Source organism: Nicotiana sylvestris, chromosome 1, assembly GCF_000393655.2.
Source record: "Nicotiana sylvestris chromosome 1, ASM39365v2, whole genome shotgun sequence".
NCBI lineage: Eukaryota > Viridiplantae > Streptophyta > Magnoliopsida > Solanales > Solanaceae > Nicotiana > Nicotiana sylvestris.
The window spans coordinates 180,912,128-180,925,224 of record NC_091057.1 but is presented as its reverse complement, the minus strand read 5'-3'; the positions used below and the strand labels follow the sequence as shown (position 1 = coordinate 180,925,224).

The window sequence follows — 13,097 nt, the reverse complement described above, 5'->3', positions numbered from 1 at the left end:
TTAGTTGTACGAAATTTATTTTTAGTATGTATAAATCAGATACAAAATATACAAAAGACATATTGTATAATTTTGTATAAAATTTGTATGTTAGTTTTATTTATTGTAGTTGTATTTCACTGGGTGAAAATAATGTGTGAAAGTTATATATAAGTTGTATTCCTCTATAACGGGAGATGTTGGCATATCAAGTAACTTTAGTGTTCCAGACGAACATGCATGAAAATAAAGATAAATTCTGTTATGAACAGTTTGTAGATATTTTATAGATAATTTGTAGAAACATTCAAATTCTATATTTTCATATTAATTTCAAATGATATATAGTTTTGTTGTAGATTAAATGTAGAAAACAAGACATTGTGAGTCTTATTTGACTCATTCCTCACACATTCAACCTATTCTACAAATTCACGTCTCTTTAAATACAATACAACCATACTTTCTTGAATTTAAAGGTATAGCAATATATATAACTTAAAAAACATCTTCTCCTCTGCACAAGTTAGCTCCAAAACAGACGAAATGGAATAACAAACTCTCATTAAAACTTTAACACAAAAACACAAAAGCTCAAAAATAAATAAATAACAGTCTGCAATTTTTCTACAATTTATCTACAATTGCTGCAATATAATGTATGTCATGTCTTCTTCTTCTTCTTCTTCTTCTTCTTCTTCTTCTTCTTCTTCTTCTTCTTCTTCTTCTTCTTCTTCTTCTTCTTCTTCTTCTTCTTCTTCTTCTTCTTCTTCGAGTTTCAATCTGAAATTCAGTCAAAACTAAGTCTAATCTTCACCAAAACCCCTCAAAATTGAGATATAAACTCCAAACCATATTTCCAGTTATTTACAACAACACCCAATCCAAATAAATAATTATTTTTGAAAACTCAAATTTGAATTCAAAGCTTCAAAGTTTTTTAATGGCTGTTAATGATGGAATTGTTGTTCTCTTTTCCTTCCCTCTTATATTACTGAAGGAACCCGAAATCATAACCATCAAAATATTGTTATGTATGAACTTTGAAGATTTGACTTCAATTTTGACTGGTTGTAGAAGAAAAAACCTTGATTTTGGACGTTAATGGTAGATGGTTTCAATTGTTTTTCTGGTTTTAGCAGAGGGAATAATGGTTTGAAACGTGGGTGTGTGGTGATACGTGGGTGAGGGTGTGGGGTTGGGAGAGAGAAACATGGGGGGTGGGGATTTGGAGGAATATACGGTTCCATAAATTTAGGAGTGATATAAGGTACAATTAATGTACAGTTAAAACACCTTATGGTAGAGAATTGGTAATTAGGTATACTAAATGTAATTATATCAAACCTTAAACATTGAGGGTAATATAGTTTCCTATATGGCATAGGAATGTAAAAATTCCTTGAAAAAATGACAATCCAAATCCAATCCAAATAAACTCGGGTTGGAGCGGGTTTTTTTGTTCGGATTCGGATTAATTGGTTTGGATATTTTGGATGTTCGATTTTGAGCTTAAAAGTTGAGAAGTTTCTTCTTTCTATGATAATGAACATCCCAATGAAGTATTTGTGTTAAATTGCCTAAACAAATCCTCATTTTTACCGCAATCATCCATATAAAGTATTCAAGTAATGAAATCATCATCAAATAAAAACAAAACATTAGTAAGGCCGATAAGAAGTAGCAATTGTAAAATCATCTCCAAATAGAAAGTACTATGATAGTAACTTAGTAACTAGTATTAAATATATGAGATTATATCTAATAGTTAGAATATTGGACTTGTTATTATTGGCATATGAATAATAGATTGAATATCAAATATAAAAATTTTGAATTTTCGAATATCCAAAAGTCTGAAGTATAAAATCCAATATCCAATCCGAAATTCAAAAAAATTAAAAATTAAATTCGAAATCAAATCCATAATTCGAATTTCGATTTGGATTTCGGGTCTGCCCAAATTATGCCCCTAGCTACACTTAAAAGAAGAGTTACTTTGACACATTCGACACACTTTGTAACAATGACAACTGTTATCTAAACAGAAAGACCAAAAAGAGAAGAAAGAAGGCAACAACCAATTACTTTCATGGCAAGTCACTGTCTAATGTCTTGGTCCAAATTTGCCTATAAATATTACTGCTACCATCACAATTTACCCAAAGCTATATTGTAACTAAATTAAAGCTCTCTTAATTAGTAAGCTACTTCTCAAGTACGACTGCAAGCTAAGTTTGTGAAGATCAAACAATTTGAGATAAGATCACCGGTAAGTTAACTTCTCCATTCTTTCTGAAATGTAGGTTTATAATTCAACTTCTCCATTCCTTAGTAAATTATGAATTAATGAATAATCTCTCCCATTAGCAACATGCATTCTAGTTCTAGCATTAGTAATTGAGTTGTAGCTTAATTATCAAAGTTGAAGAATAGGGAGAGCCAACAATTCAAAGGATTTCGTCTTAGCTTATTTTTCTCACTTGTAGCGCCTATTGGAAGATCATAATAAAGATGTCGAGATCTAACAAAAGATGTTTATCCAAGTTTTTTAGCAACTCAGCCCTTAGAGACTACCAAGCTTGGATGAAACTGAGAAACGTAAAGTGTGTAGCAGCAAGCAATGAAGCATTCACTTAATCACATCCTTTTTAATTACTAGAGAATTAAAAAAGACTGTGACAGCAAATTTTGTAGTTATGTTCCAAATTTTACTTTTCAATCCTCGGCCAAGCAGTCCATCGTGATCAAGGTTGTTAGGTCTATCAATCATTTTCTAACTTAAACCCTGTCCACGTATAAGTTTGTTCTGATTTTCTACCTTGATTCCATAATCTGTCAAAATAAGATATTTATTAATAGAAAAAGTAAACGCAAAACAGTTAGATGTCGTTTGCTTGTTTGTATTAACTTAATCAATCCAAGCACTAATCTTCCATGTGTTTGGTTGGTCCATAAAAAAATACCACATAATTATGCAATATTTGATTGGTAATTTAAATACTACTTGCGTTATGTTATGCAAAAGCTACATATTATTTTATGAGCGGCAAAATGTAGAATAATAATTCATGTATTAGCAATACAAGGATTAACCTATTTAAAGATAAAAATATATTTTTATAGCAAGTAATTCATGTATAAAAATCTCTTCTATATTACTAATCTTATAAATGACTCTCAATTATAATCCTCGAATAAGTAGCTAGTATGTAACTAAAGGACCCGCAACAGAATTACTATTTCCTATGTCCCAATATATGTGACACATTTTCCTTTTTAACCTGTAGCGAAAAGAATATTAAATTTTTATATTTAAAATAATTTAAATTTAACGTCAAATTTTATCCTTAATAATACTATGATTTATAATCAAATAAATATCAACTAGGGTGTTTTTGGTCATTTCATAAGGAAAAGATGGCATGCTTTGGTGATTTCCTTAATCTTTACCGTTATAAAGAAAAAATCTTTATGAAAACACAATGGAAAAGACCCATGTTTTCCTCTACTCTCTGACTTAATCATTTCTTTTCTTTAAGCTGAAGTTTCACAGTTTCTTTCCTTGCTTTCCGCGTTAAACTGTTTAGCATTTACACCTCCCTTTTATATATCCAGAAAATTTTTCTTTATATCTACAGAACAATATTAGCTCTGAATCAGAACAAGATATATTCGGAAAAAAAACTCTTAATTTAGCTCAAACCAGAGAAGAACATTGCTTCCCGTGTTTTCCATCTGCAAAAAAATTTCAATTAACTAATGCGTGCAAGGTATTTGTTGTAATGTGTCAATACCAACGCCACCGAAGCAATTTTCTTGGTTCTTAACGGTTTCATTTCTCTCTAAGCTTCTTCCTTTATCCTCAGCCTCAATCTTTATCTTAATTTATCATCATCACCTTTCAATCCCCCTACCTTTTTATATACCCACTGCTTACCCCACTTTGATTTTCTCCTAACTCCATTCTTGATCAGAGCGTAACAGTTTTAAAGCTTGGTTTTTTTAGCTGAAAATTACATTTTATCAGTTGTCCATTTGCAATCTTTGATCCATTTCTTGCTTCAAAGTTGGGGGAATTTATGAAGTACGATTTTCTTGGATAAAGCTTCGATCTTCTCTATTTCTGGGTACTGCTTATTTTCAGCTAATTTGTTCAGTTGTTGCAGGTAAGCTTATGTTTTAAGCTGAAAATTACTTTTATAAGTTGCCCATTTGCAATATTTGATCAATCTTTTGGTGCATCGTTGGGGAATCTATGAAGTAGGATTCTGTTGGATAAAGCTTGGATTTTCTCTGTTATTGGGTACTGCATATTTTGAGCTTTTTTGTTTAGTTGTTGCAGTTTCTTGCTGGTTTTGTTTTTATGTTATATATATATATGAAAGTGATATTTTGGTAGGACCTTATTGTTTGGACATTCATTATTTTGTTCCTATCTCACTAAATTTAAAAGCTTCTTTTCTTTTAGCTGAAATGAAAATATTGCAATTTTTTACATGTATCTGTTGTCCATTTGCAACATTGACTAATCTCTTGCAACAAATTTGGGGAATTTGTGAAGACTAATTTGTTGGATAAAAATTGTATTTTTTTCTATTTTTGGGCACTGCATATTTTTTGGCTATTTTGTTAAGTTGTTGCAGTTTCTTGTTTGTTTTGCTTGATGTTATGTGTATGAAAGTGATATTTTTGGTAGGAACTTCGTTGTTGGGCATTCATTATTTTGTTCCCATCTCATCAATAATCAATAATCAATCATCCCTTTTACTGTTGACTAACCTTAAGACTGGATACTCTTTGCATCAGATCTTTATAATCTTCCTCCACTAGTTATTGACTTTGAAATTTAATAAGCTTAATAGGAGGATTATTTGTTTTTGGATTTCTTTGCAAAACATCATAATTGAAGTTCTGGAAATATTTCTAAAGCTGTATTTTTTATGCTTGTGTAGAGATTTCTACCTGAATTGAGATTTGATATTGAGAACAATATGGGAGGACATTTGAGCAAAAAGCCTGGTGAGACTTCAGCTGCAATTGACAATATGCAGTACCAAATCGAGCTGAATTCATATGAAGCCGCGTGCAGGGCTGACACGGATTTACAGTCATTTGATACAACTCTACAAGCTAGAACCAGTCATGTTATCAATACCCTTGCTGATGGGGTTGAAGTTAGAGCACTTTCTTTTGATTCTTTGAAAGAAGTCACTGGTTGCCTTTTGGAGATGAATCAGGAAGTTGTGAAGGTGATATTGGATTGCAAGAAAGACATATGGAAGAATCAAGAATTGTTTGAGCTGGTTGAGGAGTATTTTGACAATAGCCTCAAAACTCTTGATTTCTTGGCTGCTTTAGAGAAATGCCTAAAACGAGCTCGGGATAGCCAATTGCTGATTCTTGTAGCACTTCAACAATTCGAAGAGGAAAGTGGGGTTGAAGGGAATCGATACACTAAGACTTTAGAGGAACTGAAGAATTTCAAAGCTGCAGGGGATCCTTTCACAGAGGAATTTTTCCAGATTTTCCAGTCTGTTTATACACAGCAAATGCTGATGCTCGAAAAGCTGCAGCTGAAAAAGAACAAGCTTGATAAGAGGCTTAAGTACATTCATGCTTGGAGGAAAGTGTCAAACATTATATTTGTGGCTACATTTGCAGCTGTTTTGATTTGCTCGGTAGTGGCTGCTGCTATAGCTGCTCCTCCAGTTGCATCTGCTCTGGCTGCTGCAACATCGATTCCATTAGGCTCAATGGGCAAATGGATAGATTCCCTTCTCAAGAACTATGAAAATGCTGTCAAAGGGCAGAAAGAATTGATCAACACAATGCATGTTGGTACTTTTATAACAATTAAGGATTTGGACAGTATCAGGGTGCTGATTGATCGACTGGAAATTGAGATTGAGTCCCTCTTGAAGAAGGTTGAGTTTGCTATTGATGAAAATGAAGTTAAGATTGGTATAGAAGAGATCAGGAAAAAACTTGATGTTTTTATGAAGAATGTTGAAGATCTTGGAGTGCAAGCTGATGTTTGTAGCAGGGATATTCGTAGGGCAAGGACTGTTATCTTACAAAGGATCATCAAACCACCAAACCACTGAAGACATTGAAGGTTACTGCATGCTGAAATTTGCCTTAGCAGCACTGAACATTTATTTATCTGTTTTTCATAGTTTGTGATGTTAAATATGTGAAACTTAATCTGAAACATATATCATGGTTAAAGGACTCGTTAACCTTTATACCATGAAGAATAAATTTATTGGATTCTTTTTTAAGGTATATCAATTACTTCTTTTATTTGTTATTCATTTATTCTTTTACATGAATAAAATTATATTAAATTACTTTCCCAATTCTATATGTAAGTTTATCTCCTGGTACATGCCGAGGCTGATTTTGTCAATGTTTTTCTTTCTTATCTCTCTTCATTTGGCCGGAAAAAATAATCTCTTGAATGACTTCTCCAGTTGTACCTTTCAGACAATTTCAGAGTCAACCTGCTAGGACCCTTGTTAACACGTATGAATCTGGTGTTGGTCCAAACTCTTGGAAATTTCATGACCTAACACCATTATAAAAGTTGCTAACAGGAAGAGGTCCAGAAATGAGAGAAAATATCAAAGTTAACGTCAAACGACAAGTAGAATGATCAAAGGTTCGGTCACAAAAAGGAAAAAGGAAAATTCCAGCTTATTGCTTTACAATATCAAAACTTTGCTTGAGAAATGAGGGGTATCTTTTTTTTTTTGTGTGCGCGCTAGCGTGTGTGGAGATATCTACCAATTACCAAATGTGAATAATTCCTTGGCACATTCTATGAGAGTGTCAACCAATAACTGAACATTAAGACATAATCACAAAAATAGTAGAGCCTGATGTATGATATAGAAAAGGAATTAAAGGGATCGCAACAGAAAATGAATTTCACAGAACAGAGAAAATTGTGCCAAATTAAGGCTCGCTTATCTCAAATCTTGAAAGGCGACTGCATTCATAAAGATACAATGGGCGAAGGCCGAAAATTGAAGTATGTAGCTGTTGCCAAGAATGCACAGACAGAGGAAACATATATCTTGAACCAAATGGAAGAAAATAGAGTCAGATAAGTACAAATCGCAGTCAATGTCATCACAAAGATGAAGTTTGCTAAACACTTGGCCATAGACAGCTCACTTTCTATTCCTTCGCGAGGGAAATGACCTTGTGAATGAAAATCCGACAACAATTCATCCTTGTCACAGAATGTATCCATCAACCATGAAGCAGCCTCATTTTCAGATTCTGGTATATCGGCAACAGAAATACAGCGGACGTGCATATGTACTTCAGCTGGATCAACCCCAAAGGCATTGCCCAAAAAAGAAGGGCAATGATGCTTGTAGCCAATTGTGATGTCATAAACTGAAAGAGCACGAAACAGACAGTCAAAAGAAGCCTAATTGGAAAATTATGGAAACTGTGACATCTTTAAAGCATCTAAACTAAGCTTAATAAGTCCTGATAATCTTTGCGATTACTCTATTATTTTCTTTCTAGGATGTTATAACTTGAGGTACACCTAGTTATAATGGGCTAGTAACCAAATGAAAGTATACTTGAGAAAGAACAGTATGAAGAACCTCTATTTAATTTGAATTTTAATGATGATACTAAAATCAATAATGCATGACCATAATGAATAAATCATATATTCGGATATGCTCTCATTCTAATGTTTCTGCAACTAAAAGAATGGTATATTGGTATAGATAATAAGACAGGCATCTGTGCTCGACAGTACTCTGCTCCCACTCAATTGGACAGCGACTAGTCATATCTAAAAGGAAAAGAACTTCTATTTTTATATGTGAGGCACTAATGGCACATACATCAGGAGGAAAAGGAAACAGCAGAGAATAGATCTATCCACATCAGACATCCTTGTCCACCACGGTCAGCTTTGACATGACAACTGACAGGCCTATAATACACGAGTCCACCTCCGAGTCCCAAGAATATCCATGTATTAAGATGAGCACATTCTAACTTCAGAAGGGGGAAGCATGACTCATATTCTACCTCTAATGTTATACCTGTGGCAGATGCAATCTGGCTTGCTAAAAGAATATCAGATGTCCCGGAAACCACAACAAAATTCAGTCTTATGATTCGGACATTTCAATAACACAAGAATAAGATATATTAGATCAAAATGGTGGATGTCTATGATGTTAACGTCTCTTGGAAAACCAAGGTATTAAAGTTTTGAAACAGGAGAAAAATGGGATGGAACCTCCAGACAGCCATCACCAGCTCCTAATCCACGGCATTTCATTCAACTAGACCTCACCTCGTTACTTTGAAACCCTGCACAACAGAAGACAGTAAGATTGAGATCAGAAAGTTGCCATAACACTAGTTTTGAACACTTGCCCCTTGAATATGGTCAAGGCGGGCGACAAAATGATATACTAATGCTATTGTTCTGAATGTCCAATTTTCAAAAAATCTTTTAAGCTTGCTAACAGAATATCTACACTAGACTAAAATGTTTGAGTGGATTTGACTATGTGGAACAATGTTAATGTGAATTGTACGCTTTATCATTTTTTTTTTATATTAGAAATAGTATGTTTTGCACTGGAAGAATTGCAACCTCAATAATCTAGGAGATACGATATATTCAATTTGAGCCATATGATTAGACAATCAATCATCCCTCTTGGAAAAGGGGTAAAGCCTGACTCCAACTCAGGCCTTAATTCAGATTTCTCTTTTCTTGTATCAAGAAGCCCCACTAATTCAGTAAGCAAAGCAATCAAGTGGAGAGGCAAAAGGTGAAAAAGATACGGGGACGACAACAGGTTGTGGTGCAAAAGACATGAGGGTAAAAAAAAGTAAGAGATGAAGGTACTTCTTGTTTGAGGATGGAGAAAACTGAGATAAGAGGCAAGAGCACCATAATTTCAGCTCCGGTTTAACTCCATCAACAAACACAAAACATTTCTGGCTTAGTCCAGGTAAAGGTGGGTTTAAGCGTTGAAAGACTGATACAAGGGGATCATTGTTATCCGACGCACAACTACAAGATGGTCTAAGTAGAATTACTTTTCTCAAAAATAATGAAAAAATTCGTCAATCTATTCTTCAATCGTAACAGCTACTTCAACAATCTTCATTTTGATAAATAGAGCAACTTAAACAAACTAACAATAGTTGAACTTTCTAGACAAGGTAGAATCAGGAAAATATATTCCCCTTTGTAATTCTTTTGGAAAGTAAATGATGGTACCCTGAGCTCAAGTGACAAAGTCTAGCTAACACGATGAGATACTTTATCCAGCACATAACATTTAGGTAATTCAAGAAAACATACCTTCACCCTTTTCATAAGTCTTTGGCTTTCTGATCATTCTTAAAATGATACCGCACCGGCTGCATCACATTGAAAACTAAGTCAGGAGGAAGGTGGAATCACAAATATATTGAACTATAAAAAAATAAAAACAATTTGTGATGTCCTGATCTTGAGTGACAGTAGTTTATTCGATATTAACTATACAACCTGAAGCGCATCAGATACTAGCCATCAAGTGTGCAATAACTTAATTTACTATTTGTTGATATTAAATTGCATATATGATTGATTACACTCGGTCTTTAAACTAAGAACCTTGAAATTTAAAAGATACTCTAAAGAGATGAGAATAAGCTACAAACAAAGAAGTTATTCTATAGGTGTTGGGGATAATTAGTTGTATATATCAAAGAACGACAGGTAATAAGACCAACAATCAAAAGACTACTTCTCACATTAAAGCTAATAAAGTAATAGTAGAATATCAAAATGCAGAGTCAATGCAAAACAAAATGGCAAATTTGCAAATGCATCAATGTAATACTAAAAACAAGGACTACACAAGAGATTAGCACAAACACCAATTACCAGCAGCTTAGTAAGATGTTGTCATCTACCTGTAATATCTTATTGATTGCTTTTGACAATGCAGGTTTCAGGTCCGCAGGATGCAAGTTCCCACTTTCATAGTCAGCCGCTAATTCTTCAAAATTCTTATAGGTCCTAGTGTGGGAAAAAGAACAAACCAAAAGATGAGCTAAAAAATTGTGCTGTGTTTACAAACCAGCTGAATGGATATGAGAAATGCATGAAATGACTCACTTGTCGCCACCATTCTCAGCACTTCGCTCAATTTGAATTCATTAAACCAAGGGAGGACGATATACTTGATGTACTCCAGAAGTGAAGTTATAGCCGGCAAAAATCGTGGTCATGATTACCTCAAAAACCGATAAAAATATTTGTTGAATCGTGGGGCAACACGTGTTCAGGGTATTAAATGCGAGAAGATGTTCTTCCTTTCAAGTGTCAGAGACTGTTCAAAAACTTTCCCGCTAAGAAAGGAATCTTCACCAACTTCCCGATAACACAAAGATATGTCATCGAAAAACAGGGGACTATCTGTATAGGGTAAAATTGGTTCATAATAAATGGTCAAATAGTAGCATGACACGTGGAACCAAAGATAGATAAAAATCAAGTCAAGTAACGATCATTACCAGATACAATCCGGCCGACATCGGGTAAATCCCGAGGGGAGCATGGTCAACAAGAGAAGATCAAGTATTTGCTATCGGGTATCATTCAATCGGAGAATATTCTCTAACATTAAGTGAGCAACCGCTACATAGAATATTTTCATTCATGGTCTACTGTTACATGCTCATCAGTGACTCTTTTATTATCATTTAAGAGGAGCTTGATCTTAGAATCTTGTTTCCTTATGTAAAGCTATAAATAGTAGGCTCACCAGTCATGGTAAGATACGTAAATTCTTTGCAAACATATGTTATATTATACTTTTGCTCTCAATTAAACAACTTTACTTGTTCTTTATCATTACTTTCACTTTTGTCCTCGGTGACATTGCGCTCGCGGTCAGGCTTGTATCTTTTTCAATTTCAATTGTTAAATCTCATTTTTAATCTTATATCTTTATCATTTTTTGATCAAATCAGTTCGTTTGTATTTAACCGTACCATTTTACGAGTAAATAATGATTCAAACATACTCAGGACACGGTAAAAAAATGTATGTGCTAGTCACTTTTCGGGTAGATTTTGGAAAATAATCAGTGTTTTTAATGTTCGTAGAAAGATACCACTTTCAGCATGAAACACCATGACAGTGTCATACAATTTTGAATTAGCTAGTCAGCATCACTTCACTCACGGTTGCTTTCGTCAAAGATTGAAGATCTATAGAGGTTTTTTGTAGATCCGGAAAGTTACCCCTGAAGTTACATAGCGCAAATTGGACCAAGGGAGATCCAGAACTAACTTTTCGAGGAACGCAAGTGTCCACCATGAACCAATAGACTCCAAGGAAAGTGGGATCCTCATTAACCACGACTAGCAATTACGCCCCAAATAATTGTAACTGACAGGATTTGCTCTTATTTTGGATTATAAGCAGAACGACTAGCAGATATGGGGGAGCAGTCCTTTTTTTTTTAAAAGATTAAGACCTGGAATGTACATTTGAATACGAAGATGTGTATTAAGATTAAATGTCTGAATTTGAATACACATCTGAATATTAAGATGTGTATTAATATTTGGATACTAAATAATTAAGACTATTTATTTTCTCAACATATGGATATATAAGATTTATAGTTATTAAAAATTAGTAAATAGATAAAATAAATAAAGTACTAATTACTTTAATATTTTTATTAAAAAATATATTTTTAAATAATATGCCAATTCGCGGTGGCGGCGGCCAACAAGTGGTGTTAGTGAATGCTGACTGGAGGCGATAGTTGGTGGTGATTTTGATTGATGGTAGTGGTTCTGAGTAATAGCTAGTGGTGATTGGTATTGGTAGTTTCGGTTGAGGAATGTGGTGGTGAGTGGTGGTAGTTTGTAATAGTAAAAAGGGTCGTTTATGGTTGGTGATGGTGGTGGGGATGGTTGATGGTGCAATTGAGGTGGGTGAGCAGTAGATTGTGGTTGAGGACGATGGTGCTGGTGTTAGTTCATAATGATGAGGGTGATGGATGGTGGTAATCGATAATGGTAGTGTGGTGTGTGATAGTAGTCAATAATGTTAGCCGTGACGGTTATGGTTGAGGATGGTGGTTAGTGGTAGTGGTTGAGTACGGTGGTGGTAAGTGGTGCATGGTGGTTGTGAGCACGTGATTTTTGCTTCACGGAAATTACTCCAAAAGAAATCGAAAATAAAACAAGTTACCTTCGAGTATAATTTTGAGAATTGGCATGACATTTTTGCTAATTATTTTTGTCCGTAAATGTTTACTTTGTTGTAGTTAATCTTAAAATATAAGAAATACATGTTGCATGCATATTTAGGATTTAATTGTGCATTTAGGAATTAATGAAATTATAGTTTGGTTCTAAAAAAGGAAAATCGCAAAAAAAATTTATTCTTCTTTTATTTGTTCGTCATCGTGTGATTTTATTTTAATCAAATATTCTGATTTGTGAGTTGTTTGTTGTAAGTGTTAATTAATATTTGTGTAGTTTATTTTTTTGATTTTACAATTTAATTAGGAATTTTTTTTTAATTAGAAATTAAAGAAGGAAAAGAAAAGAGTGCAAAAATTGAGGAAAAGATTCGGACATGGGCTCATTTTTAAACCCAAAGAAAATTAGGCCCAAACACATTGATCCAATCCGTCCCCCAGACACAAGAAACGACGCCGTTTTGGCACCTTCCATCTGGACCGCTGGTCAAACAGATCCAACGGTCCAGTTCAGCTCTCTCATTAATCCAAACGACGCCGTTTAGGCATGACCAATCGGAGCCGTTCATCCCATCCAATCCAACGGCTCCAGACTTTCCCCAGATACCCGACCCACTGGTACCCGGATTGACCCATTCCCAACACTAAACCAAACGCGTCGTCCCTTTGAGTGAAAAGATCAAGGCCGTTGATCATCAATGATCCAACGACCGAAATTCAACTCCCCGTCCCGTATATAAACCCTTCTCTCTTACCCCCACGCCCCCTAAGCCAGACCCCCTCCCTCATCCTCGTCTCTTTCAGAGACTGAACCCAAACACCCCTCAGAACCCTCGCGCCGCC

At 34.5% G+C, this 13,097-nt stretch overlaps 2 protein-coding genes and 1 long non-coding RNA gene across 5 annotated transcripts; 1 reads left to right on the top strand and 2 right to left on the bottom strand.

Moving 5' to 3' along the window:
- The first annotated feature begins 2,164 nt into the window (after window positions 1-2,164).
- LOC104243728 (UPF0496 protein At4g34320-like) lies at window positions 2,165-6,294 on the top strand. 3 transcript variants are annotated; one of them, XM_009798974.2, is made up of 3 exons: window positions 2,165-2,251; window positions 4,149-4,285; window positions 4,935-6,294. In XM_009798974.2, exon 3 carries the CDS (start codon window positions 4,974-4,976, stop codon window positions 6,084-6,086), a length of 1,113 nt encoding a protein of 370 aa, XP_009797276.1. In that variant the 5' UTR covers window positions 2,165-2,251; window positions 4,149-4,285; window positions 4,935-4,973; the 3' UTR covers window positions 6,087-6,294. The 3 variants fall into 3 exon arrangements, with proteins under 3 accessions (XP_009797276.1, XP_009797277.1, XP_009797274.1); XM_009798975.2 differs by lacking the exon at window positions 4,149-4,285; XM_009798972.2 differs by lacking the exons at window positions 2,165-2,251; window positions 4,149-4,285 and adding an exon at window positions 3,397-4,148.
- Window positions 6,295-6,979: 685 nt separating this feature from the next.
- LOC104243731 (probable 1-acyl-sn-glycerol-3-phosphate acyltransferase 5) lies at window positions 6,980-7,802 on the bottom strand. Its single transcript, XM_070157207.1, has 2 exons — window positions 7,769-7,802; window positions 6,980-7,389 (listed from the first exon to the last, which is right to left on the bottom strand). Exons 1-2 carry the CDS (start codon window positions 7,800-7,802, stop codon window positions 6,980-6,982), a joined length of 444 nt encoding a protein of 147 aa, XP_070013308.1.
- A 309-nt stretch (window positions 7,803-8,111) lies between these two features.
- On the bottom strand, window positions 8,112-10,402 carry LOC104243730 (uncharacterized). Its single transcript, XR_715277.2, has 4 exons — window positions 10,148-10,402; window positions 9,943-10,048; window positions 9,344-9,402; window positions 8,112-8,334 (listed from the first exon to the last, which is right to left on the bottom strand). It is a non-coding gene; the product is annotated as an uncharacterized lncRNA (long non-coding RNA).
- Between the last annotated feature and the right edge of the window lie 2,695 nt (window positions 10,403-13,097).